At 40.0% G+C, this 27,803-nt stretch overlaps 3 protein-coding genes across 3 annotated transcripts; 2 read left to right on the forward strand and 1 right to left on the reverse strand.

Annotated features, from left to right (window-relative positions):
• The first annotated feature begins 24 nt into the window (after positions 1-24).
• vezt (vezatin, adherens junctions transmembrane protein) lies at positions 25-9,251 on the forward strand. Its single transcript, XM_079551633.1, has 12 exons — positions 25-357; positions 954-1,085; positions 3,407-3,499; positions 3,718-3,902; positions 4,028-4,306; positions 4,562-4,708; positions 5,367-5,514; positions 5,690-6,045; positions 6,118-6,311; positions 7,492-7,598; positions 7,715-7,922; positions 8,069-9,251. Exons 1-12 carry the CDS (start codon positions 322-324, stop codon positions 8,581-8,583), a joined length of 2,400 nt encoding a protein of 799 aa, XP_079407759.1. The 5' UTR covers positions 25-321; the 3' UTR covers positions 8,584-9,251.
• Positions 9,252-10,658: 1,407 nt separating this feature from the next.
• LOC306959553 (methionine aminopeptidase 2-like) lies at positions 10,659-15,296 on the forward strand. The gene is made up of 11 exons (XM_079551692.1): positions 10,659-10,903; positions 11,645-11,737; positions 11,815-11,871; positions 11,955-12,057; positions 12,291-12,452; positions 12,534-12,715; positions 13,604-13,698; positions 13,767-13,863; positions 14,002-14,105; positions 14,180-14,295; positions 14,385-15,296. Exons 1-11 carry the CDS (start codon positions 10,747-10,749, stop codon positions 14,635-14,637), a joined length of 1,419 nt encoding a protein of 472 aa, XP_079407818.1. The 5' UTR covers positions 10,659-10,746; the 3' UTR covers positions 14,638-15,296.
• A 584-nt stretch (positions 15,297-15,880) lies between these two features.
• Positions 15,881-19,934, reverse strand: usp44 (ubiquitin specific peptidase 44). The gene is made up of 5 exons (XM_079552129.1): positions 18,286-19,934; positions 17,923-18,121; positions 16,870-16,978; positions 16,545-16,789; positions 15,881-16,464 (listed from the first exon to the last, which is right to left on the reverse strand). The coding sequence occupies exons 1-5, from the start codon at positions 19,795-19,797 to the stop codon at positions 16,343-16,345; spliced, it is 2,187 nt and encodes a 728-aa protein (XP_079408255.1). The 5' UTR covers positions 19,798-19,934; the 3' UTR covers positions 15,881-16,342.
• Positions 19,935-27,803: the final 7,869 nt, after the last annotated feature.

The following is a 27,803-nucleotide window of genomic DNA, read 5'->3' on the forward strand; positions in this document are numbered from 1 at the left end:
ACCACCAGAGGCGCTCTAATCACAACCACTACGCCGTTGTCACGCTACCCAAATGATTTGCAAAACATGTCTATTAATAGAGGGTAAATACATACTTTTTGAAACATTTTTATCAGGCTAGTGGTGGTGTTATTACGTCCCTAAAGTTGCTGGCGTGCAAGAAGAAGGACAACGACTCCTCCCTTGATAGTGACTGGGAAATGTAGTTTTAGCAGACAAATAGCTACAGGCTAGCTATCCATCTCCTTCGCCTGGACTTCTCTGGTAGCCTGCAACTTCTGTTCAGAATAAAAACGGGCTGTGCTTAGATGGCAGGCAGCAATGACCGAAGAGTTTGATGACGATGTCGTGTTTGAGGTGTGTATATCGACCACTGTGCCTTAAATTGTAAACTGTAAGTCATTGGTAGCTAATTTGTCATACCAATGGAGCTAGATAATGAACACATTTGGCGTGCGTGTGTGTAACTGGATACGATTGTTGCTGAGTATGCTTAATGTCTGAATATGATGAATATCTGCATGAGATACACTCTTTTGCCAGTCATTGCTGCTCTCAGATCCTCACGTTATGGCCGTTTAAGGAGATTTTGTGGTCATGTGAGACGCTTTAGACCCTAGTTGGAGTTTAACTTGGGCATTGTTAGTGTTTCATCACCCCTGGGTTTGCGCTGTAGGGGATTTGGTGATGGGGTAAGATCTAAGATCTAAAGCCCCATTATGATTTCTAACAATGCAAGTAAACCAAATTGAAATGCCAGCTGCAGTTGGGTGTTGATGAAATGAGGCAAAATGCAAGTGAGTAGGTAACCTTTCATTATTGGTTTATGTCTTGTCTTATGTACACACACTGTGTTAGCATAGGTGCTTCAATAACAACACTGCTATTCTATCTTCTGGTTGTGTCTTTATACTTGGCAGTTAATACTCAACTCTCTTATTTTTATTTTACAGAATTCGCCACTGTTTCAATACCTACATGATCTAGGGCACACAGACTTTGAAGCATGTCCAATAGTATCACGTGAAGGTGGAGAAGTGGAGGACGACATAACATCTCTCAGTAATGGAAAGCAAATGAATTTGGTGAGTTTCCTTAATTTTAATCAATGAACCAAGCTCAGTGGAACATAATAATTTGGAGGACCAGTGATGTTCCCTTGGATCCTCGGGTTCAGGTGGCATTTTCTGTCCATGTTCTTTTAAGACAGACTTTTGTTTTCCTCTATTACCAATACACTACTCTTAATAAACCTAAGGGTAAAATGATTTGGATGAGGCAGGATTAATGCAACATAGAGAGAAACGTTTACATATGTTGTGTAAACATTTCCTCTGTAAAGACACATTTAAAGAATACTCTAATCTCCACTGTCAACAAACTTTAGTACGACTGCAGTTGTTGTAATTACAAATACAGTATTTGTGTCAAACACCCAGAAAAAGGTCAATGCGTGCTGACAGTCTGAATCAGTTATCTGCAGGGCACATGTCCTTTTCCACACTGTGTGTGAATAAAAGAGTATTTGTTCAGCGTATGCTCCAATTTTCCAATTTCTCTTATTTATTATATATGTATATATATATTAGGGTGCTTCCTCGTACTATGTAAAAAAAAGTTTTTTTAAATCTGCTTTCCTCCAACCCTGCATTACATGATGCTTGTTATAGAGAAGCTGTAAAAAACGTTTTAGCTGAAAATATTGATATTTAGGACTTGCTCAACTCTATTGAAGTTTTTACCTTTTAAGTCACATGGCGCCAATCCAAGATTCAGACATTTTTATTACTTTCAATTAAATCAAAACAAGCTCAACTATATATGGTCTAAAAAGACTACAGTTTTGGTGTCAGTTGGTAAAACCGATGTAAATATTGGAAAATATTACTTTAGTTTAAAAGTCTTCAGTTGTTTTAAAAGAAAATGTTTACCCATGCTAACAAATGCTAACGCTAATGCAAGAGTCCACATAAAAGCCAATTTAATTTGAAATTAGGTGCTAATGTCAAGTGGTGCAACTGCAAAAAACAGCAAATAACCATCTGAAAAATATAGGGATGCACCGATCCAACACTGGTAAAGATTATCAGAGTCAAAACTAGAAAAAAAAAACAGATATTGGTTTAAAACATCCAATACTGAACCAATCACTGTTTTGGGCTGACACTGAGCACTCTTTCCGTGGTCCTCTGGCTTTATTGCTGATTCCAGCATCAGTCAGTTAAAAATTACTGATGAAATGTTCAGAGGAGAAAGGCTGTCTCAGATATACTTGGCAAAGATTTGACTTTTTATAATTTTTTTGGAAACTATTTAAATTTTAGAGAAAACTCCACCTGACACTTTTTATACAGAGAAGCTACAGATACATCAAAATACATTTAAATACTTGTTAAATGTTATTTAACAAACATAACTTGTTTAAACACAAAATTATCGACTCAAAAATATGCATGCCATCAGTTTTGAAAAACCTTTTTGAAAATATGCTTTTAGACCCTAATACAACAAATCCATCCATTTTCTTCCACTTTTCCGTTGCCGGGTTGTGGGGGCGGCTGTTGGAGCTGCACCAGCCCCTATGGCTCCTCCTGCAGGTGGTGGGTCCACAGAAGGACGGCCTCATGGTTCTAAACGGGCCTGTTGGTCTCTCATAAGGGGCTTCTGACCCGCTCTTTGTCTGACCCGTCACCTAGGACCAGTTTGCCCTGGGAGACCCTACAGGGGCACGAAGCCTGTGACAACAGAGCTCCAGGATCATTCGATTCTATTATTTATATTTTTGAACATTAAATCGCATTGAGCAAGTTCTAAATATTCTTTGAATTAAATAATATTTTGGCTACTGAATCTTTATATGACCCATAGGTGCATCCCTATATTTTTTAGATGGTAATTTGGTGTTTTTTGCAGTTGCACCACCTGACATTAGCAACTAATTTCAAATTAAATTGGCTTTTATGTGGACTCTTGCATAGCGTTAGCATTTTTGAGCATGGGTAAACATTTTCTTTTAAAACAACTGAAGACTTTTAAACTAAAGTAATATTTTCCAATATTTACATCGGTTTTACTACCTGACACCAAAACTGTAGTCTTTTTAGACCATATATAGTTGAGCTTGTTTTGATTTAATTGAAAGTAATAAAAATGTCTGAATCTTGGATTGGCGCCATGTGACTTAAAAGGTAAAAACTTCAATAGAGTTGAGCAAGTCCTAAATATCAATATTTTCAGCTAAAACTTTTTTTTACAGCTTCTCTATAACAAGCATCATGTAATGCAGGGTTGGAGAACACTGCCCTGAAACTTTCATTTTTTAGAAGCACCCTAATATATATATATATATATTTGTTATATTTCATGTGTCATGTCATTTAAATTTACTGAACTATGTGTTTCACAGAAAAGAGGGAAATTATGGAGACTCTCAGAGTCATTATGGCAATGGACTCCTTTCCACCAGACTGCTGCAACTCGAAAGCTGCAACAACAGCTGGTATGTTGCAAATTCCTGGGTCATAGATGGACTATATAATGTTTTACTATACTTCTTCATGTCCTTCCTGTGGGTTGCACTGGACACTGCCCGGGTATACCCAAGAGAATTTGAGAACCAATCTATCAATCTGTTGAACCAGTGACCTCAAAAAAGTAAAAGATGATTTAAAGGTTTTATTTGGATTAATTCTGTTGTTTTGTGACATGTTAACACAGGACAATACCTTTGGTGAATATTCTGTAAGATGCATATTGGATCAAGATGTGCTTCTGCAAGAGGACGTGGAGCTGATTGAGCTTTTGGACCCAAGCGTCCTCACTCTGGGCTCCACACTATCGAGTCCAGCTAGCCGTGGTATCCCCCTTCCCAAACCAAACTTTATTGCTAAACCTTCTATTTGGTAAGTGTTTCAATTTATACTACAGTATTTTAAACCGTTTACATTGCTGTATTAAAGCCTAAATATTATCTGTGTTTTATGTCTTTGAAATTGTTGTGCATCTTTATTTATTATGTCTCCCACAGGGACTTGACGGGACTTGTTGGCTTGGCTGCAGTGTTTATCAGTGTATACACTCACAGCCTTTGGTCACTAGCCACAGCACCATGGGCCCTGGCTCTGCTAGTGTGTGTTGGTCTGAAGGGGATAGTCTTGTGGAGACAGGGGTGTATGCAGAGAGCAGTGTTCGTCAGAGCCACAGAGCTCCAGACCCTGGTCCAAAACAGCAAGACGTTAACTGGTCTGTCCCGCAAAGCTCTACGCCTTGTCCAAGAGACTGAAGTCATCTCCAGAGGGTTCACCCTGTAAGTATAATATTTAGTAGTCTATGTGTGTGTATACTTTATAATAACCAAGAAGTGAATTCGTCTTGCCATTTGTCTGTTTTGTGTTTTATATTTCTCGTGTCCAGTCTAGCCAACCTGTATTTGTTCATTTAAATTGTATGTCTTCATTGTGTTGTAATTGTGTAATAACTGTTCAGTGTTTTGTGTTCTTCCTACGTTTTTGGGACATTTCCACAGTAGTATCACATTTCACTTGTCAAGTTTACTCGACAGGGTGAGTGCAGTGAGCACATTTAGCAGGGCAGCACCAGGAGCAGTGCCTTGTGGGCAGCAGCTGATTGGACTAAGGAAGACCTTGTACAGGGTTCTCCGGTCGGCCTTCAGGGCATCACGTAGAGCTACCTGCCACATGCTCAAGACATATCCTTTTATCTGATAGTAAAAGTTAAACTTTGAAGTTTTGCACACTTTCATTTAATTCTATGGGTTTATTCTTAAGACAAGACACTGCAGGTGAGTAGGGATTTTTACTACAACTTAAATAAGATAAAGCCCTATTGTTCAGCAACAAAATCCAAATATTAGGTCCAAGTTTCAAAGTCAAAGTTAGGAAGAAGAAAAACATTTTTTTCAGGAAAAAACGTAATGACTCAACGCAACTAAATATTTTTTTCTTGGCCGCACCGATACAACTAATCCACGGCACACCCACTTCGCACTTCAAGCGCTCGCTATGTAAACATAACACTTATCTGAGCGCTGATCAGAATGTGCACAGCTCTAACATTAAAGAGAATTAACTCAGATGAGCAACAGTTATGAAATGAGACTGACTCGTGCTTCTCTCCCCGCTGCTGCTGTATTCTCCTCCAGTCATTAATACCTCAGAATGGCCAGACGTATTGAGCTCAGGTGCAAAAACGGACTGTCCAGACTTGAGTTTTATGATTACAGACAATATATAGCAAAATCTATGCATATAGTAATAAGAAAAATATCTTACATTTGCGACCTGCAGTGTTTTCCCCTAAGGGTAATTTTGTTTATACATTTTCTCATGACCTTAACCACACTGAACGTTCCCCCTGACCTCTGAAATTGACAATGTGACCAATTACGTATCTGCGGTGCCTCTAAAGGAGTTAGGACTTGGACTCGGACTCGAGCACTTGGGTGATGAACAGGCCCAGGAGCTGACTGATGATTATAGCCTTCCTGCTCTTAAGGTAATCAGCATTAAGTGCAAGTCCAATCATCAAGACCTGTTCTATTACACAATCTTTTACTTGAGATGAAGCACATAGTTTGGATAAGGGAAAAAAAGATAACATTATGGGTGTGAAATATCGTCTGTCTGTAAACATTAACATTTGTTTTATATTTGTGTTTTCTGTCGTACAGATGCTTTTTCAGTTGTGGTTGGGACAAAGTTCTGAATGCTTTCGTCGACTTGCCCTTCTCTTGTCACCTCAAAGAGTACAGGAACTTGCAGAAAATTCTCCCAAAGAAAATGATGTCATTTCCATGTCCCCACTATATCAAACTATTTCTGTAGTGACTGATCCTCTCCACCACACTTTGGCCAGCTGTCTCTCTGATATGCAGCGCAGCTATGATTTCCACCGCCATTTTGAGACACATACAAGAGAGGCAAGATCTGACCATGCGGGAAGGGCCAAAGACAAATGTAGGGATCTCAACACTCTGCATACATCCATTCGAAGTCTGCAACTGCATCTCAAGGCGCTGCTCAGCGAGTGAGCCTTTTTCTTTTTTTTTAATGTTATTTTACAGTTTCACATGAGATAACATATATTTTTGTTAATCAGGATGATAATTCTTGAAGACGATCTTGAAAAAATGATGGTTTCTGAAGAACCCATAGAGATGCCATTTGAAGGCTACCAGGATCTTAGTGACCGGCTTCACCAGCTCCAGCCTCATATGCAGGCAAGCACAGGCTGCTGGGACGACACCATTGGCCAAGTTGATCGCATGCTGAAAAGGGCCAATCTCACTTCGGGTGAATATTTAGCCTTTAGTTTTACACCGCGTTCCAAATTATTATGCAAATTACATTTTTCTAAGATTTTCTAAAATATCAACTCAAATGACAGTCAGCATAATTTTCCAGTCTTTAACTTCCCAGTGATAACAGTATTTAAAAAAATATATATATATAGTAAAAAAACTCAAAATCTACTGTTCCAAATTACTATGCAGCTCATGGTTTCAACACATTTTAAAGCTTGTAATTAACTGAAACTGCTCATTTGTTGAATTTGCAGCATTAGGAGGTCATATTTACTGAAATCAAAAGTTATTTCAATCAAAAACATCTTAACAGGCCAAGTTATATTTTAACATAGGAGCCCTTCTGTGATAGCAACTTCAAAATTCTTAAATCCATTAAACTTGTGAGTTTTTGGAGAGTTTCTGTTTGGATTTCTTTGCAGGACATCAGAATAGCCCCCCAGAGCTGCTCTTTGGATGAAAACTGCCTCCCACCCTCATAGATGTTTTGCTTTCATGTTTTGCTCTCAATAAGGTTGAGGTCAGGGGAGTAGGGGGTCCACATCATGAGTTTCTCTCCTTTTATGACCATAGCAGCCAGTGATGCAGAGGTATTCTTTACATGACATGGTGCGTTGTCATGCATGAAGATGAATTTTGTTAGGGAATGCACGGCTCTTCTTGTTGTGCCACGGACGACAGTGGTCAGTCAGAAACTCCACATATTTTTCAGAGGTTCTTTTCACACCTTCAGGGACCCTAAAGGGGTCGACCAACTCTCTCACAATGATTCTGCCACCTCCTTGTTGACATCACAGTATGATGAGTATGTTAACCTTTTAGATTTTCATACCTAGACAAAGGCATTCAACTATTTCATGCTTTTCATCAGCAGAGATCCCTTTTCTTTCCCATATTGCTTGAAAATGGTGGTCTGCTTAATATTGTGGAACGTCCTTTTTCAGTAGACAACTAATCATCCCAGGCGTCTGAGATTGATGTCAGTGATTCAAAGAGCCCTGAGACACAATACCATCCTTGAGTTTCATTGAAAAACTTTTTTTGTACCTTGATGGCTGAAATACAATTTGCATAATAATTTGGAACGCGGTGTATGTATCTGTTGGAGACAATTTTCACATACCATTGTTGAGTACAATTAGTATTATATTTTTCATTTCTATTTTAAGGAGATACTGACAAGGCAAAACAATATATGGAACCTACTATTGACATTACGGATCTTCCTCAATCCTATTCCATAATCCTTGATAAAGACCCAGTGCCAGAGGAGTTGGTGAGATTAAACTTTTCTTTACAAGAACCGACATCTTTTATATTCAAGTTGCAATAACAGTGTAGCGAACTTGTACTTGTATCATTATAACGTTTTCCCCTTATTTTATTGAGCAGGAATGGGAGGCTTATGTGTCCGATTCAGATTCGGACAGTGAAGGGAGAGGATCTTGTTATGACTTGCTGTCACCAGAGGACCGTGAACGTCAGCGTCGAGAGAGAGAGGAATCACGGCGTGTCCTGTCAGAGCTCAAATCTGTGCTCTGCTTCCGTGCTTCAGAGGTGGAGAGGATGAAGAGGAAACAGCTGCTATTCAATGATCAAGGTACGGATACATGACAAATGTTTTTTTCCTCTTTTGCATTTAAATAGTAATCAAGTTTTCTTACCACCCAACAGAGTTATTGTAGAAGCTTTTTTTCCCTTTTTAAAATTTATTTTAACGTTGTTTACCCCCCTCCTCTTCCCCAGCTGCTGAAACCCCTGCAGCCCACAGTGACAGTTCAGACTCTACTCCCAAACCTACGATTACCTTAATTTCAGTGGAATCCGCTGAACCTGGCAGCAATGAAGAGTGCACTGCAAGACATGAAGAAGAAGACGACAGAGAAGGCACATTGAACACTGACCCCTCAACGACACCAGAGATGGAGTTCACTTGTGGTTTAGAGTCAGAGGAAGGGCAAGGTTTGGTTTGCAAAAGAGGAGGAGGAGGAGCATCTGAGAACCATCAATATGAAGGAGTCCCAGACGGGGGAGATGAGGAGAACAGTTTGGACAACTTCATTAAAGGTAAAGTACCAACTGTTTCACTGATGGACCGGCTGACCGAGATCCATGGTACAGAGGCTCTTAGCTTCAGCTCCGCCTTAGCTACACAAGTTGCTTCACGATCACGTTCATTAATCACAATGGATGAGCAGATCTTTGGAGATGATGATGATGAAGAAGAAAATGAAGTGGGGGACAGAAACAATGACATATAATCCCAATCTAATCCAACAAGGACAAAAACCGATTGGCTGGTCATCTCACAAATAGTGTTTTAGTCTGTAGTGTCTACACATAATAGTCATGGCTGGAGAAAACTCAGGTATCACAATCACTAAAACCATTTAGCTGGGAAGCAAAGTAGCCGCAGGTATACTGTACATTACAAAAATGTCCCTTTCTGTCCAAGATGCTTTGTCAAGATTTGAATTGCCAAAGCTTCTTGGTTGAGAGGAAAATCAAGCGTCAGCCTAAAACTAATCCAGACAATTTTTTGGAGAGTTTTATTAAACATGCCTGGAAGACTCAGAGTTTACATAGTGCATTTTTAATGCAGCTAGGATAGTCAAAAGAAGAAATAAAACCTGTCAATCCAAAGACATAAGAATGAGACTAAGCACTTTCTGAGTTGTACTGTTTGGATGTATCTTTGTCAGTTTTGAATATGTACTGTTACTGTCTGAGTAGAGTGGGGTACACTCATTCACTGAATGTCAAAAACGCTTGTCTTTGCTTTGAAGTTGTCCGTTGTGGTTATGGAAAACGTTATGAAGTCACAAAGTTCATATTTCATAAGTCCATATAATACTGTATGTTCACACTCCTGTGGTGTTCCTAATTCTTGATAAATCTCATCATCCCAAAACCTGTTGCGTTTTTTTTTGTCACTGGTCAAATAAATGTCCTTTGGATATGCCTTGCTGTCTTCTTTAGTGATACAGAACCTCATCAACTCGTTGAAGGTTCAAAGATAATATTCATTAGGTTTCAAGGTGGAGGCCTAATCGAGGCTGTGAGTATATACTCTGAGGTCTCTCAGGTCATAATGAGGAAAATAATGAGTAATTAGTAATAACAGTGATCCTTTTAAAATCCTCCCAAACAACCAAATTATTATATTAAAATGTTTAAAAATGTCCTGGAACAAGACTCCCAGACCCCACTTTAGGTCTATAAGCTACACAGTAATAATTTGGGGGGAAAAGTAGCAGGCCTTGAGTTTGGGACACTGCGAGGCTCGACCCTCCATCTCAACTGGGGATAACAGAGGCCTGCGACCCTCTGTCTTTATTTCCAACTAAGTTATTTCCTGACCACAATACACGCTCCTAAATTTCATTAACCTCAATTTAGCTCTTTTCGGGGTGTTAAAGGGTTAACCCAAGAGTTACAGACACACTTTTGTGTGATGGATTGGGGAAGCGGTACAAAACACAGTTATCATAAAACGTCCATAAATTCTTTGCCGGATCTTCCAAAATACTGTAGTTATAAATGACCCAGGCGCATAGCGTCACCCGTACAAGAGATTTATAACTCCCACTTGGCCTGAAACTTTGCTTATGGTCACATGAAGGAGGCACATACCCACCCACTCAGTTATTCACACACCAAGGTAGGCAGACACTGGAGGCAAAGTGGCTGAAGTGTCTTGCCCAATGACACAACGACAGTGTGCACCGGCAAGAGCCGGGATTCAAACCCTCGACCTTCTGATCATGAGACGACCCGCTCTACCATCTGCTGTCCACAGTCCACTGCAGTTCTTCTGACCCTGGCGATCTACGCAAAGACTGCTGGTCAAAGGGGAAAGGCGAGACGCGCGGCGATGTGGAGACAGATGAAAAATGGACAAGGCGCGGCGTAGGATTTATTGTTTATTTTTACACTACCCTTGGCTACCTGCCAAATTTAGTGCAATGTAATGTGCTATAACAATGTAATATGCGGTAATATGTTACATTGTTATAGAACATACACGCGCGCGCACACACGCACGCACACACACACACACACACACACACACACACACACACGCACACATGTATATTAATTAATTGATTTGAAAGTCACAAGTTGTGTGACAAATTAAAAATAATAATTTATATAATATGTAACCGTTTCATGCAGTCGTCCAATGAGACTTCGCGGGGGCGTGACTCTAGCCACAACTGTGCCGGGGGGAAATAACTTGCGTAATATAAATAACTATTACATGAACTGGTCGAAAATGCTACAAATACTAAAATAAAACTTTTTATTTTTCATCGATTACGTAAGCCTCAAACAGTAAAATTCATGGTGAAACGCCCTAAAGGAACCACCGTGCAGTGAGTTCCCACAGTCCCTCGCGCTCCCTTTCCCTCCTGCCTGTAATCATGGCGGACGTGGTTGCGGAGCGTGTAGCGGCCGACCAGAAAGAAGTTACAAATCAGGAGCTAAATGGCCTTGCGGAAGACATAGGTGATGCTGACCCAGTTGAGGAGACTGCCAAGAAAAAGAAGAAAAAGAAGAAGAAGAAGGCACCAGCAACAGGTTTGCTGTCCGCCCTCGAAACGCGAGCATGCTAGTTGTGCTAATGTGCTGCTAACGTATCTGCGTGCAGAGCTATGGTGCAGCCCAGTCTGTTACACTGACAGCAAACATAACTGCATGGGTTTGCAAACTACGCAGAATTCAAGAATATGAACGATTAAACTATTACTTCAAGTTATAATGTGTGAATGTGTACACGAAGCACCAATTACATCTAGATTTGTTACAGATTTGCTTTGGTCAGCACGTTTTTCTTGCTTACATATGTTATTGGCTGGCGATGTAGATGATGCAGGCATAGGCATGGCCTTTTCGGGCGAATATTGCTTTTATTATCTACTTAATTATATAGAATGACGAATGCCATTAAGGCTGTGTAACAGACATCAGATATTAATGTTTGGTTCATAGAGTTCTGTTTTTTTGTTCTGTTAATAACTGCATGTATGTTGACACAAAGACCAATTTAAGTCTGCCTTCACAAAACATTTTAACTTTACAATTTAAACTCATGATCTCCATTTTGTTCCATTGGTAATCAACTTGTTCTTAAAACTGAGTTGAAATGAAATAGTAGAGGAACAATAGCTCCCACTTCTAATAACTAGAAGTGGGATTATTATTCCCTAGCTACTACCAGGACAGGGAAACGGTCAGCGCTTTTTGCCTCAGACTGACCGACAGCCAGGTCAGGGGGGGATGGAAAAAATACATTTGTATATCTATGCTTTTGTTATACAGGCACTGAGGCGCAAGATGCTGTTACAGAAGTGACAAAGCAGCTTGACAAACATGCTATTGAAGACAAAGAAAAGGATGACGATGCTGAAGAAGGTATTTGCTCAGTTATTGAGCTGTTGGTTATTCACTCTCCGTTATTGCATGTAAATTATGTCTATCTACATATGAAGATGCAGATGATGATGCCTCGGGGAAGAAAAAGAAGAAGAAAAAGAAGAAGAAAGGACGTAAGTCAATTAGTTTTTCATTGTGATTCAGCTATAAAAATAGATTCAACAAAGTTATTTGGATTTAATGTGTTCCATTTCAGCCAAAGCACAAACTGATCCACCAAGTGTGCCGATTTGTGACCTATACCCAAATGGAGCATACCCAATTGGCCAAGAGTGTGACTACCCTGTACTACAAGATGGGTAGGGACCATTAAGAGGAGAAATTTGTATTATTCATATTGTCTGTTTTTATAGTTACATTACATTCTTGGTCTGGAAATAAATAGCCAGTCAGCCTAGTTTCTCTTCAAAAACAGGTCACGTTTTTGTAAAGAGGGAAAATGTGACCCTCTTTACAGAAGAGGGACACATGGCTGGCCGATGTTTCTAGCTTCAACTAAGTATTTATGTTAAATCAACTTTTTTTTTTGCAGTCGCAGTGCAATTTGGCGTATGACAAATGATGAGAAAAGGGTTCTGGATAAAGCCAATGAAGAGATGTGGACTGACTTCAGACAAGCAGCTGAAGCACATCGACAGGTCCGGCAGCATGTGCGTGGTTTTCTTAAGCCTGGCCTGACGATGATTGAAATCTGGTAAGTCAAAATATTTTAATTCCAGCAACTTTTTGGTAAATTTAATGTTTTTCTATGTTTTGACGAACTACAATACTTTAGTGAAAGACTGGAGGATTGTTCTCGCAAACTGATTAAGGAGAATGGGCTAAATGCTGGTCTAGCTTTCCCAACTGGCTGTTCCCTCAACCATTGTGCCGCCCACTACACCCCCAATGCAGGAGACACAACAGTTCTTCAGTATGATGATGTCTGCAAAATCGACTTTGGCACCCACATTAATGGTACTAGACACTCTATTGAATCAAATGTGTAGTGCTCAAGTCCTAGACTCTGACATGTGACTCATTTTTCCAATTAATTTCTGAGATGCATGACTTGACTTGAACATCAAACTGAAGATTTAGTACTCAACTCAGATTTGAGGTTCAGGTTAGCAGACTTGACTGATTTAGATCTCGAGTTCTTGGCACTACCTACCTCTGAATAAAGACTTTTATGAAGGAGCTTTTAAATGATTTAAATTCACAGATTGTAAGATGCTATCATGGCAGGAGGCGGCACAGTGGCGCAACAGTTAGTGCTCGTGCTTCACAGCTAGAAGGTCCCGGGTTTGATTCCCACCTGGACAGGGCCTTTCTGTGTGGAGTTTGCATGTTCTCCCTGTGTCTGCATAGGTTTCCTCCAGATACTCCGGTTTCCCCTACCACTAAAGACATGTACAATAGGTTCCCCTCTGGGGTCAGGACTCCCCTGAAAAAGAGATTCTTAATCTCAGTGGAACTTTCCTGTTTAAATAAAGGTCAAATAAAATAAATGTAAGTAAATTAAAATAAATACAAACATCAAGTTTTGTTAGTGGGTCAAGTGAGCACAACTTGGAAAAATGGTAAAATGAGCTGGACTTGTGACATGGCCTGTTTTTAGGTGACAAGTGAAATCAAACTCAGAATAGATTTTGCACATTCAACTTGCATATTCAGAGCATGGACTTGCAAATCAAAGGTCTTATCTTGGACTTAACTCAGACTTGGTCTCCAACAATGAGGACTTTGACTGAACCATATCTCTGATTTGAATAAAGATCCTAATTGCTGTATCATACTATCTACTGTTTGATGAGCATTTATGTATCAAAAAAGTATCTCCAAATGCTGTTCATTTGGTTGCAGGGCGAATCATTGACTGTGCCTTTACTGTCACATTTAACCCGAGATATGATAAACTGTTGGAGGCAGTTAAAGATGCCACCAATACTGGTATCAAGGTATAGATGCATATTTTTAAATCCTACGGTTGCTTTACTTTCTAACTCCTCCTCCTCTATATGCTCAGAATGCTGGAATTGATGTGCGTCTATGTGATGTTGGTGAGGCAATTCAAGAGGTTATGGAATCCTATGAAGTGGAACTTGATGGAAAAACATACCAAGGTGTGTCTTCATTTTAACTGAACACTTAAATCACCAATTTAATTTAACATAACCCACACTACATTGATTGATGCGTAACTATATAATTGCATGCTGTTACCTCAGTGTAGCCATTCAATGTCACCACTTGCATTTTAGTAAAGCCCATCCGAAACCTCAACGGTCATTCAATTGGCCAGTACAGAATACATGCTGGCAAGACTGTGCCTATTGTTAAAGGAGGAGAAGCAACAAGAATGGAGGCAAGTTGGACTTTTTCTTTTTGAGTGGTCCATTGTGATGATTCATATTCTAAAAGTTTGATGTGTCGTCACAGGAGGGAGAAGTCTATGCCATAGAAACATTTGGCAGCACTGGAAAGGGAGTGGTTCACGATGACATGGAGTGCTCTCACTATATGAAAAATTATGACATTGGCCATGTTCCTATCAGGTAATTGCCATGCGTTTAAGACGTTAATAATTTTATTTGTATAGTCATTCATTTATTTGTTTGTACCTCATTTCCATGCCTTTCTCTAGGTTGCCAAGAGCAAAGCACCTGTTAAATGTAATTAATGAGAACTTTGGCACACTAGCATTCTGTCGTCGTTGGCTTGACCGCCTAGGTGAAAGCAAGTACCTCATGGCCCTGAAAAATCTGTGTGACCTGGGAATTGTGGACCCTTACCCCCCTCTATGTGACAGCAAGGGCTGCTACACTGCTCAGTTTGAGCACACTATTCTGCTCAGGCCCACCTGCAAAGAGGTGGTGAGCCGGGGAGATGACTACTGAGCCCAGTCAGCCCATGAACACTTGCTACCACACCTTGCTCACACAACACCTACGTACAGCTGTCAGCCGGTCACTGTGTAATGCCAATAGTCAGATTGAGAGGGATGTTAGCCAAATTTTACCTTAAAGTCTAAAAGGAAGTCTGGCTCTTTAACCACTCGGACTGTGGTTAAATGGGTCTAAGGAAAGGCTAAAGATATTTGTTCTTATCCAAGAAGAAATATTGTGGTTTTAGTAGACACTGTTTATCAAAGATCTTGCAGATTTTTACAGTAAATACAATTCTTTAACTGTTAAACAGTTTAAAAGATACTGTAGTTGGTGTTGCTGCTGGATTGATGCAACCTGGCATTCAAACACCTGTGAGCATGAGGAATCACCTTTCATTTAGCTTTGCCATCACTTGAGGGGTCCTCTTGGTAAGTGCTCAAGTTCTATTAAGCACCTGCTGTATACACAAATGGGTTTTCAAAGTGGTCACACTAATTCTTTGCAAGATGACTTCAACAATTGCAAACAGGATTCAGATTGGTAAACAGACAACTTGTATTTGCAGATGTTTGGCTTTTATCACAATGGGGGATACATTTGCACTCTGGTCCCCCAGCTTTGTTTCTTTGATATCTGTAAAATATCTTTGAAATGGTTGTTGCCAATGTTTGTTCAAAAATAAAAATTCATTTTCAAATGTGAACGTGTCTTCGTAAAAAAGAAATATATATTTGTTTAAAAAATTGAGGTAATTCCTATAGAAAAACGAGGTAAGTATTTGCATAGAACAAGTTCCATAAATGTACAAACAATACCAACTTAAAGGTTTTCTGAATAGTGTGCTAAACATTTGCACTGACAGTAAAGAACATAGTTACTGAATTGTTTAAAATGTATTAACTGCAAAATGCAGTTTTCACATTATGGAGCCTGCTGGTAAATATCAGTAAATAAGATGCTTTTATTAAAATAGTGGAAACTGTCGAACCTCTGCGCAAGACAGTATAAAAATACATTCATTTAGTAAATGCTGGTCTGAAGGGGATTGCCACTTAGATTAAACTTAGCGGCAGAACTTTAAAAATATGAATCAAGGGCACTTTTGAAGTAAAAAATATATGAATTTACAAAAAATATTCTTTAAAAGAAATGTGGCAGTAAGATCTTTTCCAGTCCAATTGGGAAATATTAAATTTGAGCGGTCTGAATTTTACAGCCTTTTCCCAGTTTCAGGCAATGCAATGTAGAAGCTTCAGGATAACACGTTGTGCACTTGTGGAAAAAGACCAACTAAAAGAGTCAGCATCATGAACAGGTCACAGTAATGGTGAACATTTTACACCCCACACCATCTGGCAGTGTCCCAATTAATCTGACTCTAGGTCAACACATCAACCACAACTAGTTATACACATAAATACATCTTACAGGTGACACTAGTGTGTCTGTTAGCTTTATCTTAGCTGATATTCTCTTTATAAAATTAAACTGTACAAAAATCAAATTTCAATTTATCAAAAAATATCTACATATTGACACAATACTCAAGCAGAACTGTTTATAAAAAGGAGTCTTTCCTCTCTTTCATTGTGTAAAAAAATATAGTTAAACCGTCAATTAAATCCGTAAATGCCCACAGAAATAAGGACACATGTGGCTGTTCTCCAGACACAGATACTGTCTAGCGAAGGGGCAAGGGAAGGTCCGAAGTCTCCTACAGCGGCCTGTCTCTGTCCTGAGTTACACGTGTGTAGAATAGGATGTAGGCTTGTGCCCGACAGACCTCCTCCACTGAACACACATTCAGCTTTGAATCGTTACAGTGAACCCAAAAAGCTGGAAAACACACAAAAACAAATAGTCACATCACAATTTCACTCTCGCATATTATGTGACATTAAGCAAAATGTTCTTACCTCCCTCTGTGTTGTAGCAGTAAGACGTGTAGTGACCAGACCCAAAACCTTTCCCGTGATGCATTACTACCGCAGATAGTTCATAGTTTAAATGCTTTGGACGTGAAGAGTTTGTTGACTTGACACTACTGGAGGAGGGTACACCCTTGGAAGAGGCATCAAGACTGCAATAAGGTTCCATATTGAGAAGCTGGTCAAAACGGACGTGTACTCCTATCTTCTCTCGGTTGTTTCGCCCGGACCACCTGAACAAATTTGAAAAAGAATATACAAGTCATTATCAAAGAAAGAATATCAAGTTCCGAGTTGTTAAGCAGTTTCACACCTGAAGCGTTTTAGATGAAGCCGTAGGACCTGGGGCAATTTGTGAACCATGAGTTGTTTTTGTGCTTCAGTCAATGTAACCGATTTAGAGGAGTTGCGACGTCTGGCAGCTGCAAAAATAAATACAATTTAGAGGAGTTCTTCTATAGCCCACCACCTTTTGAAAAACAATCCCACTGACACATGTCATAACAATGAACTATGTGCCAACAGATCGCAATACATAAAAAGTTGTCAACATTACGCATTTAAGTAGCCTAGCTATTGCCAGACAAAATATCCCAAGTTATATTTAGTCTGGGGACCACCAATTCATTTTCTCGTAGGAGAGGTGTGGTTTACGATTGTCCATAGCCGTTTAATTGGGCGCTACGAAGGTCTATCATATTCGTCTGCACGTAGCCATAGCCAATCGTATCATCATATCAGATGATGTCTGACGTACCCGCCGTAAACCTTCGAGCTAAACTATTTAGAACATGGTCTAAAGCTTGATCAAAAGATGGAGTCACTGCTGTCATGTTGGATTAGTAAATAAACTTTTTTTACATTTTTTTTTATCCGTAAACAAACTACAAGCTTCCGTTTATCGAATAGTGCGTCATCGTCTTGCAGTTCGTCCTCGTTCTGTGATTGGTCCCCAAATCCATGTGAAAATTTCAGCCATGGTCCCCAAGCTGTTGTGCAGTTCAAAATAATTTGAGCGCACACAGCAGCATGGGTATTTCCAGGCTAGCATTTAAGTTTTCTACAACAATATTTATAGGATCCATGTTTGTCAGTCTGTCAACATTCTGCCTGCTTGAAGTTTATTGGGAAGGCCATATTTGAAAGATAGAAAAACTAAAGGTAGAGTTAAGATAACATCTTCTGCCGCAAAGTATGTGTCGTACTTGTGGCAACAGAATAAACATTTTCAGCCATTTGCATAATTTTGTGACTCTTGTTGTGTCAAATAAGTAAAGGCATGGCTACAACATGGCCATATAGTAATTATACCAAAACAGTAATCACTAAAACAAATGTGTGTAACTGTTACAGTGAAAAGCCTTACTGTTGCACTGGTCACAAGCATAAATGTTTCCCTCCAGGGCTTCCGTCTCTGTGAACTTGGCCAACATTTCAGTTAAATGGCAGGAAACTTGTGCAGTAGACTCTTTACTATTACTGTGATAGCGCTCAGGAAACTCCAGAGATAGGTCCCAAAAAGGCTCCACAGTGTTGGATCGATTTTCACAGGCTAAGCATGTCACCTACACATGAAAACAATAATACATTAGAAATTACACTCAATGTTAAATGTAGCAGTAAATCAAACACTAAATTATACAAGATAACACCAGCTGCATTTAACAAAGCAGTTATAGACAAGCAAGACATGAGATTCATTGAAGTAGTGACCGTTTGTATGTCATACCTGACTTAAAAGCTGGCCATGAAAGATGGTATTGACCACATCGAGCACCTGTTTGATGAGGGGTTTCTGTGTCTGTGGGACGCCACTGGAATTTGTATTCTGGCTGGCACTCTCAAGCTCATGCTGCACCTTGTCCAGCAACTCGCATAAAAACTCCTGAGCATCCTGCTGTGCATAGCCCCTAAATGCTGGGATCAGCTGCCACACTGAATGGAGCATTGCAAAGGGCGAAACCAGCGCCCATTTACCGGACCACATAACCTGGAACAAAGTGTGCAGCTGATGACAAAGGGAAATGTGCTTTGAGCTTGGTTCTTTGGGCTGTATAAGCTCCATGCTCCGGGCTCGAGAAGCTCCACCACTTAGCCCTGAACCTGAGCCTGAACTGGCCAATGGTCCCTTCTTAGGGGCCAAGGGTGAATGGGGTGAAGCTCTTCCTGCTGCAGATGCTAAAAGCTCCAGTGCTTGGGTTAGGTCAAGACGCAAAAAGCACTCCCTGAAAAGATGTAGGTGGCTGAGCACCTGCAAGATGGAGTTCATATAACAAGTGTTGCCCAAGTTTCTTAGTCCTGTTACACCTGGAGTGACTGTGGGCCGCCGTTTTAATGGTGAGCCACTTTGTCTGGTACTCTTTTTACTATTCTTTGCACTGTGCTTGCGGGGGGCAGTAGTTTGTGGTGTACTTTTTGTGGACGTTCGAACTTTAGATTTGTTTAAAGAGGAACGGGTTTGAGGTTTAGGAGTTTTCTGGACCTTGGGTGTCTTTTTAATTTTCTTTGCAGCAACTGGCTTTTGGGGATGACGAGTAACTTTTCCTTTTTGTGGGATTGTTGTTATTGCATCCACAAGTCTTTTACTCATTCGTCGCAAACGCTGACTTTTTCTTAGAGGAGTATTGTCCAGCTCATCTTGCATTTGCCGTTTTTGTGCCTGTCTTCGCTCCCTTGCCTCTGCTTTCTGCTCTTCGTCTTCCCCCCTCTTTCTCTCCTCTTCCTCTCTCTTTTTTCCACATTCGGTAAGACCAAACCAAAATCTGAAAATGCGTCCCATAAGAGATCTACGACGATGCCACAAGGCAGTAAACATGCGGTCTTCATCTCTCAGCTGTAGCTCCTGTGCACCAAATGACAATAGACTATCAGGAACAGCAGAGGTAGAGCGAAGTGTCCGTCCACTGCGGGTGGTAACTTCATAGTGCTGGCTCTGAATTGCACTCAGTGTGCTCCGAAGCAATTTTAGGTCTCCTGTGTTGTTGTCATTGAGGACATAATCATCACACAAGTAGCAAAAAACATAAAGTTCATTGACTTCCATAGTCAATGGATGGCGGTGAAGTTGAAAGTGTTGTAGAGCGTGTTCCTCAATGTATCGTCCACAGGCGACATGAGCGCAGCCAAGACATGCCCACACGGACTCTGTGGTGTTGCAGTCCACACAGTGCCACTTCTGGGGGTTGAGAATGGAGTGATCCGGGGCCAGCCGCAGCCGCCCCACATGCTTACACCTGTCCATTACACACGCCAGCCGGCCGAACGATGGACTGGCTGGCTGTCACAGTATGTCACAGTCTGGATCTTCCACAATTTCACATCAGGCCCATATCATCATGAAGACCATGGATTGCTAAGAAACTGTACCCATCCAGGACATGTCTGAAAATAAACATAGGCCTTTGATTAATATTGGAAAATGTGGAGTCAAGGCTTTTACACATTGGCCACTGTTGATAGTCTTTTTCAAATGTTATCAGCCACTTAAAGGTTTTACTAGCCACAATGTAATTTCTCATTAAGGTAATGCTCGTCTTTAATGAAATGAAACATGTGTACCAGGTTTACTTTTCGTATTATCTACAAAATCAGATCTAGTCAAATCTGGTCAAAGTGGCTGCCTAATAGATTTATAGTATTTATATTAGTAGTATAGTACAATAATCGATTAATATGCAATATCTATACAAAACTGCTCACTAACGGCAAATGATCACAGTTTGACAAAGATAATCGTTATAACTTGATGTGAGAGTTCACCCATTACACTGTCATGCACCAACGCTCGCTGAATGGGAAAAGTTTCATCAGTAGGTTAGCGCGCCAAGACTTGAGTTTCATAACAACAGTATCAAACGCTAAGAGGCTGCAAGTTAAGCTTTAAGCATTAAACCACCCAGTGGAGGAACTATGAAGTTTACATCACAATAACATTAGCAACTTGGGCATTTGTGTTACATTGGTTAGATATTAATTTCGTCTGTTTCTCTTCACAATAAGAAGCTAACAAATCCACGAAAATGTGTTGTTAATGTTTTGTAAAAGTAAAATATTGCTTGCCTGTTTAGTCGGGTGTGGAGAGAAGAGCGCCGACTGTTCTGGCCGCGCCATCGTTCTTGTAAGTTTCTTCGAGATTACACGGCTTTAGCTAACCTTGTTGCTAACAGTCCTGTGGCTAACAGTAGCCTAACAGGCTATATAGCGGTAGGTAAACCTTAAATTCATCCCTTCACCTTAAGCAAACCTACCGTCATGCAATTACTTCAAAACATTGCTGCTGTTTTTAACATGAGCAATAATATTACTCATCTGCGACCAATGTATCAGACACTAATTTGAGATATAAATAAGTACCTCGCCTCTCCTTCACGACAGTAACTCCTCTATTTCTAAAATCATCTCCGCCATCTTGTCAGTCAGTGTCGCGTGCTTGAATGTGTTATCGCGATCACTTGCTACAAAAACTTAAATACAAAACTAACTGGCTTGTTTACAGGCTGTTGGCAACTTTGTATTTAGTCTAGCTTGCATTACTAGTGCACATTACAGGCTTAAAATAGCCTAAACATGACACATTAAATCAGTGTTTATCATTTAAATTGGGCGTAGTACTACTAATTATCACTAAGGGTCGTTGTTGCACTATTTCCGCTGGGTCGGTCGTGAACGAGTCTGTGTGCACACAGTCTCGTGCTCGACTCTGAGCCTTTTTTTAGGCTACATATTCATTGAGCACCGCATGTCTGCGCTACAGCCACCTTAGAGACACAGGGAAGGGGTAAAAGTTCGAGGAATAAAACAGCATTTAATTACCTCAAAAAGTCCACAAACAGAAACTAATTTATCATCATTGTGCCAAAATCAGATGTGCCGTCAGATATACTACTATTTAGCTAACAACAATAATACAGATTTACAGTAGTATATTTTTTATTTTTTTCAATGTAGGATACTTGTTTTGTAGATAAGCTATGGGGGGCCCCATGTTGTGCCTCTGAGGCCAGACCCACCACTCATCTTCAACATGTTCAGCTCATGTTCAGAGTTTTTCTCAGTTTGAAGTAATAAAATATAGTGTGTTGGCAGTAAAATGGCATTAGAAAGCGTTACATTGGACATGCATACAGCCTATAAACCCTGTCCCCAGCTTTTAGTCAGTTTTTATTTCACAACAATCACCCTCATATAATAATAATAATAATAATAATAATAATAATAATAATAATAATAATAATAGCCTAATAATTATAATATAGGCTAAGGCTCTTATATAGCTAGCACTTTTCAAGGAACTGAAAGACGCTTTACTACATGAATAAAAAGTAATACTATATCTATAAAAGTGTGGGTGTTGCTATAAAAAACAATGGTTCCATCACCTCCTAAAATCTACTTTAACACTAAGACAACAAACAACAACACAGATCTGTCAGCCAAGTCATGGTGATAATTTTTTTCTAAATATACAGTATTTTGTTCTTTACAGTTCTAAGCTTGATTATAGTTGTTTTGTGCAAGGAGTCGACTTAAGACTTTATTGTCCCCAAGGGGGAAATTATTGTTCACGTACACAGTGCATGTTATTGGACAAACAGAACAGCAAAGAGCATACAGTAGACGGGGTGCACTCAGCCAGTCCTGTTGTTCAGGAAAACGTCTTTTAAAACAAACCTTTCCACATTTGAGCGCACTGTACCTCCATCCTGAGGGCAGAGGGTGTACATGCAGTGTGTGTGTGAGTCCTGTTTTATGGAGAGAGCAATGCGTCCAATGGCCCGGTTGTTCAGATCTTTGAGGTGTGGTGTAGGGAGTCCAATGATTTTTGCTGCACTGTTTGGTGAGTTTAGTTAACAGTTAACAGATTGACAGGTAGACTCACAGGTAGACCAGTTCTGGGTTGAATAGTGGGTTTATATAAATAGCAGCACAGATAGGGCAACATTAAGTCATTTCAGTTTCCTTATTATTGTAGTAGGATGTCTCAGTAGTCCTGTTGTCATTTGTCAAAATTTGTCTGATAATTAAACTGTAAAGGTAACACACAAAAAAAGAGCCAAAAGAGCTAGCTCTTTTTGTGAGCCTATCCAAATGAGCCGGATCACCACAAATAGCCAAAAATCCCATCACAGGTGGGGACAAAATCACACTTCACGCAATATAAACTAGCCTAGTAAGCTGCCTAATTATAAAACCAGATGCTTCCAAAAAGATATATAGTAGCCTACATAAATAGGCTTTAGTATTAACTAACTCAGAGTTTATTTTGTTTAACTTTCCTGCAAAGGCCTCAGAATTGGCCGTTTACAAATGCACAATTTGAATACACATTGAGGCTTCTCGAGTTGGTTTCGTTGTTGCAGATGAAGGTGTTAATGTAGGATGCATGCAGGTGCAGGTGCATTTCCCTTTTTCACATCGTCACGTAGAGCCCCATGGCTGTGGTTGGGTTTAGGGGTATTGCAAAACAACTGTTAAAAATATATATTTTTTCCCCCATCACAATATTAAGGACTCTACAATTACAGTTTACACCACAGCAAGGCATGAACGTTTTTTTTTGCAGTGCATTTATGTGTGACTTAGGGGTATGTGGAGTGTGAGTGAGTGGTTGGTGGTGGTCGGAGGGGCCGATGGCGCAGATTGGTTGCCTCGCTTCCGTCAGTCTACCCCAGGGCAGCTGTGGCTACAACAGTGGCTTACAACCACGGAGTATGGAGTGAACGAATAATAACAACAGTGTGGTGCTTTTATAAACTTGGTAATACAGGCTTGTAAAGCGCAATACAAGTGTAAGGCATTATTATTACTTAAGAAAAACGGGTAGGCCTGTGTGTTAGTGTGACGTGTGTGAATCACCTCTAATGTTTTTCTCTCTTTAAATGTCTCCAGGCTTTTACTCACTTCATGTACGTGCATGCTAACCCCTCCTTTTGTGTCCTCTTTACAGCTGTGCTTGTTGCACAAGGCTGTTGCGTGATGATTTCAAATATCATTTAATGACGAACCAACCAAGAACCTGTTGCCTGTTTAGACTTTACCCACAGTGAACATTGTTTTGGCGGTTCCTAATTTGAGATTAATCAAATACCTTTCTTGACTGTGTTGCTGTTGTTTCAATGTTTTGGCTATTATTTCTACTCCAACATTTCAAGATGATAAATATAGTATAACCTATATACCAAAAAATCCTACCATTGGCTAGAAAGAGTTGGGCTGAAGGACAGCAACACTTATCATGGCAGCACAGGAGCAGGTCTTAAGCACCAGAGTAATGGAGGTGCAGATCTAGAACACCAGACAAGACCCCAGGTGTACCCTGGAGGCCCCTGAGACAATCCAGCACATAACTGGGAATCACCTCTAAAGGTGCTAGACCGAGCCAAGATCCTAACTTCCAGATGGCAAGAGATGGCAACATCAGGAAAAGTTAAACATTAGAAACTACCCGGGGCTCAAAGAAGAGCTGGAGAAGGCCTGGAGGGTGAAGGCATCAGTGGTGCCCATGGTCATTGGAGCATGTCTGTCTCTGATGGTTAATGGTTATTATTGTTAACTGTACATATAATCCCTGTAAAACAATGCTGTTGCAGCCTGTCAGGACATTGCACCACCATCTTAATCTTTTTTTCAAGTTGAAATGTGGGTCTGTTCATCATGACTGCATGACATCAGCCTGTTGTTTGAGTGGCTGTAATAATCAGCATAGTGTCTGAATCTCTTTGCAATGTCAACATCTCCTCCTTGTTCTGGCTTGCTCCAAAGCGCATGCAGGAGACACATTCCAGATGTGTGCGTGCACGTGTGTCCGTGTACAATTTAAGGAGAAAGTGTCTGGGTTGTTTAGGGCAACACAAAAACAGATAATGGGACAAAACCGACAACAAGACTCAGCGCAGCAGAGACAAAATTGTCTGTTTCTGGGATGATATTATTACTCTACTACTCTACTACTATAAGTAGATGAAATAAATAGAAATAAGTTAAAAGTTCTTAAGTTGAGAGCTATGTGTATACTGCTACATGCTGAGTAGGACACTGCAATGACTGTTGATATTACTATTTCCACGATTTGTTACTAGTATTTCTGTTATTACAATTAAATATATTTGTCTACTAGTTCTGTAAAATGGCTTAGTTCATTTGGGATTTTATTTTTTTTGCTTTATACTTACATTTTCTAGACTGCCATGAATGCATTTCCATCAAAACCAGGATATTTCATTGATAATATAGCATGTATGAAGACATTTGGGTACAAGCTGTGTGTGATGGGTACTGCAGAAGAAGGCCGTTGTGACTTCCATTGAGAGAAGGGGGCAGTGCGGGGTTATTGTCACTTAGCCACACTCTGGGCCCGATAGCACCACAAGAATGCTGACAGGACAAAGGCCATAACTCAATTCTATAGCAGCACAAGTGGGGCATTGTGTTCATACAGGCTCTCTCTTACACTCTCACACACACACACAAACACACACCCACACACATTTGTTGTTACTACAATAGTACTAACAATCCATACAGGAGGAGCGCATCTGTGAAACCATGCCCAACACTCATTCATCATCAAGTTTCCCATAGCATGTAACCCCCCCCCCCACAGAACATCTCCATCACAAGCAGTGAATGGCCAGTCAATCCGGGGACAATGAGTAAGTAGGCTACAGTAAAAGTGTGTGAGCTTGTAGTAAATGTTTGTGCCTCCCTGTTGCGTCTATCCTCCAAGGCCAGTTCCCACCATATCTCCATATCTAGCTAGGGGTTGTCATTCCTTCAAAGCACATTCTTCTCCTCTATCTTTTGTACCCGTTCACCCCTTCCCATGCTGTCTGGACTGAGCTTGGCATAAACTTAGGAAAGCTGCAACCCTTGGCACTAATTTGTGAATGGGTCACAAATTAGGAGATAAGGGTACACGAGGATATCTGGACTAATTTGCCAAATTCTTCTCTATCTGTGTTGTATTGGTTAGATAGGTGAGTGACCTGCGACCAGGCCTGCTACAGAGCGCAGTATGACGCGCCAAGAATGTGTCCACACCTCACAGCCAAGCACGTCACGATAAGTCTGAGGAAATCACACTTGCTGCCTTAGCCTGAAACTCTCTACTCGCACAAGGTGTCTGTTAGGGTCTAGATTTTACATTACTGCGCGAGTCTGGCAGAAGGGTTGAAGAGAAGCAGGGGCTGGTACTCGTCACAAACTGTACTTCTAGGAGTAGCTTTATCACACACTACTTTTTACGCCTACTCAAGTATTATTATTTTGAAGTAATGGTACTCTTATTTACACCAACTCTGCTCCCCTTAAAAGATACAAAGTCCCCCAGCAAGAAAAACTCCTGCAATTTATCATCCTGTCTGCAATAAACATAACAAACACAAAACACAAGAAATATATTTGGATATTTGTATTGTGTGTAATTGCGTTTTAATGTTTGATTGCCTTTTCAAGCCATGTCTTGGATGAATTTCTGTTAAGACGTTTACATTTTTTTTTCTTATCTCAAATATTTGTCTCAAAAGCTTCATGTCAATATACAAAAATGCACCAAATATTACTTAATACTAACACAAAAAACTGTTTTTTTTTGTCGTCTAATTTATATAGAGCCTTTTTTGTAAATATCTTTTTAATGCCATTTTCTATATGGTCTGTCATACTTTTACGCTCAGATACTCAGAAAGATTTTCTTAGCGTACACTCTGGTGAAAATAGAACATATAGACAAAGTATATTCTACTCATGTATATAAACTGTGCGACATTTTGAGTTAAAGGGATATTTTAGGATTTTTGACACAGGGCCTCATTTCCTAGTTATCCAGAGTGTTGTTGATTTCTGGGGATATATATTTTTGTAATTCATGCAGTTCTTATATTTGAAGAGTTTAGTGGCGCCAGGCTAGTGCAAGGCAAGCACATTTCTACGGTATCAGCTAGCCTGCATTAAAAACAATCTGACCCACTCCACAGTGCACCTGAGGCGGAGGGATCTGCTAGAAAATAGTCCCTCAAAATGTGATCATTCATGTGAGCTTTATTCCAAAAATGATTTTATGGACACAGACATTTATACGGTTAGTCTGGTGTTATAAGTGATTTGCCTCAGGTGCACTGTGGAACGGGTCAGACTGTTTTTTATTGCAGGCTCGCTGATACCATAGAAATGCACTTCAAATACAAGAACTGCATGAAGTAAAAAAAATATATCTACAGAAATCAACAACACTCTGGATAACTAGGAAATGAGGCCTAGCGCGCTCTCGCTTCACAGCTAGAAGGTCCCGGGTTCGAGTTTGCATGTTCTCCCCGTGTCTGCGTAGGTTTCCTCCGGGTACTCCGGTTTCCCCTACCACTAAAAACATGTACAATAGGCCAGAATGAATGATGTATGTGTGTGAGTGAATGTATGGTGGTGGTCAGAGGGACCGTTGGCGCAGACGTGTGCAGTCGCGAAAGCGCTTTTGTCAGTCTTCCCCAGGGGAAACTGAAGCTACAAAAACGTAGTTTACCACCACCGAGTGTGGAGTGAATATACAATTGTCTCATGTAAAGCGCTTTGAGACTACATGTCTGTGAAAGGCGCTATATAAATAAAGATCTTCTTCTTCTTCTTCTATGTCAAAAATAACTTTAAGGGCATTTAAGATGATTTCATTCATAATCAGATACATTAAAATACACACCTCTTTTGTACTACACCAGGACAATTTTAAGTGCACTTAGCACACTTGAAGTACAGGGGACCATGAATTTGAAGCTTTTATTTCATATATTTAAAATATACTGCTATACTTTCTAATACAAGTTAATCATATATTCCTTTAGTTAAAGTGATAACAGTGTTCTTTTTATCCATTGACACAATTACATCAATTCCACATCACTGGCTGAGCTTGGATCTGAACCAGCAATCTCTATTTAAATATTTCCAAATATATTCTTACAATTATATCAACATTGTATGTGCGTATTGACTATGTATATTTGAAACATAATACAAATATACACTTTAAATTGATAGTGCCCTTCAAGTGTACTAATTTGTAATCTAACTCTAATGGTTCAAGGGGCGAAACGTGGCAAAAATTAGAAAAGTTATTTAAGACTCAGCAAAAGAAAGCCCCTGCTCTCTCACCCAAACACAGACAAAAGCATATCAAGTTTTGAAATCAACACCTGTAATAAAGATTATTTGCTGCGTTGATCAGATAAGAGACATGGAATAGACCTGAAGTGTTTAGTG

Source organism: Gobius niger, assembly GCF_951799975.1.
Source record: "Gobius niger genome assembly, chromosome: 2".
In the NCBI taxonomy this organism is placed as follows: Eukaryota; Metazoa; Chordata; class Actinopteri; order Gobiiformes; family Gobiidae; genus Gobius; species Gobius niger.

Bases quoted from the DNA above. Each gene is read 5' to 3' on its own strand.
- usp44 (XM_079552129.1), bottom strand. From the start codon at position 19,797: ATGGACAGGTGTAAGCATGTGGGGCGGCTGCGGCTGGCCCCGGATCAC. The intron at 16,790-16,869 runs GTGTGAAACTGC...AAATTTGTTCAG, and splicing joins CTTCATCTAAAACGCTTCAG to GTGGTCCGGGCGAAACAACC. The intron at 16,465-16,544 runs GTAAGAACATTT...TGTGTTTTCCAG, and splicing joins CTGCTACAACACAGAGGGAG to CTTTTTGGGTTCACTGTAAC.
- LOC306959553 (XM_079551692.1), top strand. From the start codon at position 10,747: ATGGCGGACGTGGTTGCGGAGCGTGTAGCGGCCGACCAGAAAGAAGTT. The intron at 12,058-12,290 runs GTAGGGACCATT...TTTTTTTTGCAG, and splicing joins TACCCTGTACTACAAGATGG to TCGCAGTGCAATTTGGCGTA. The intron at 14,106-14,179 runs GCAAGTTGGACT...GTGTCGTCACAG, and splicing joins GAGAAGCAACAAGAATGGAG to GAGGGAGAAGTCTATGCCAT.
- vezt (XM_079551633.1), top strand. From the start codon at position 322: ATGACCGAAGAGTTTGATGACGATGTCGTGTTTGAG. The intron at 6,312-7,491 runs GTGAATATTTAG...TTCTATTTTAAG, and splicing joins AAGGGCCAATCTCACTTCGG to GAGATACTGACAAGGCAAAA. The intron at 7,599-7,714 runs GTGAGATTAAAC...TTTATTGAGCAG, and splicing joins ACCCAGTGCCAGAGGAGTTG to GAATGGGAGGCTTATGTGTC.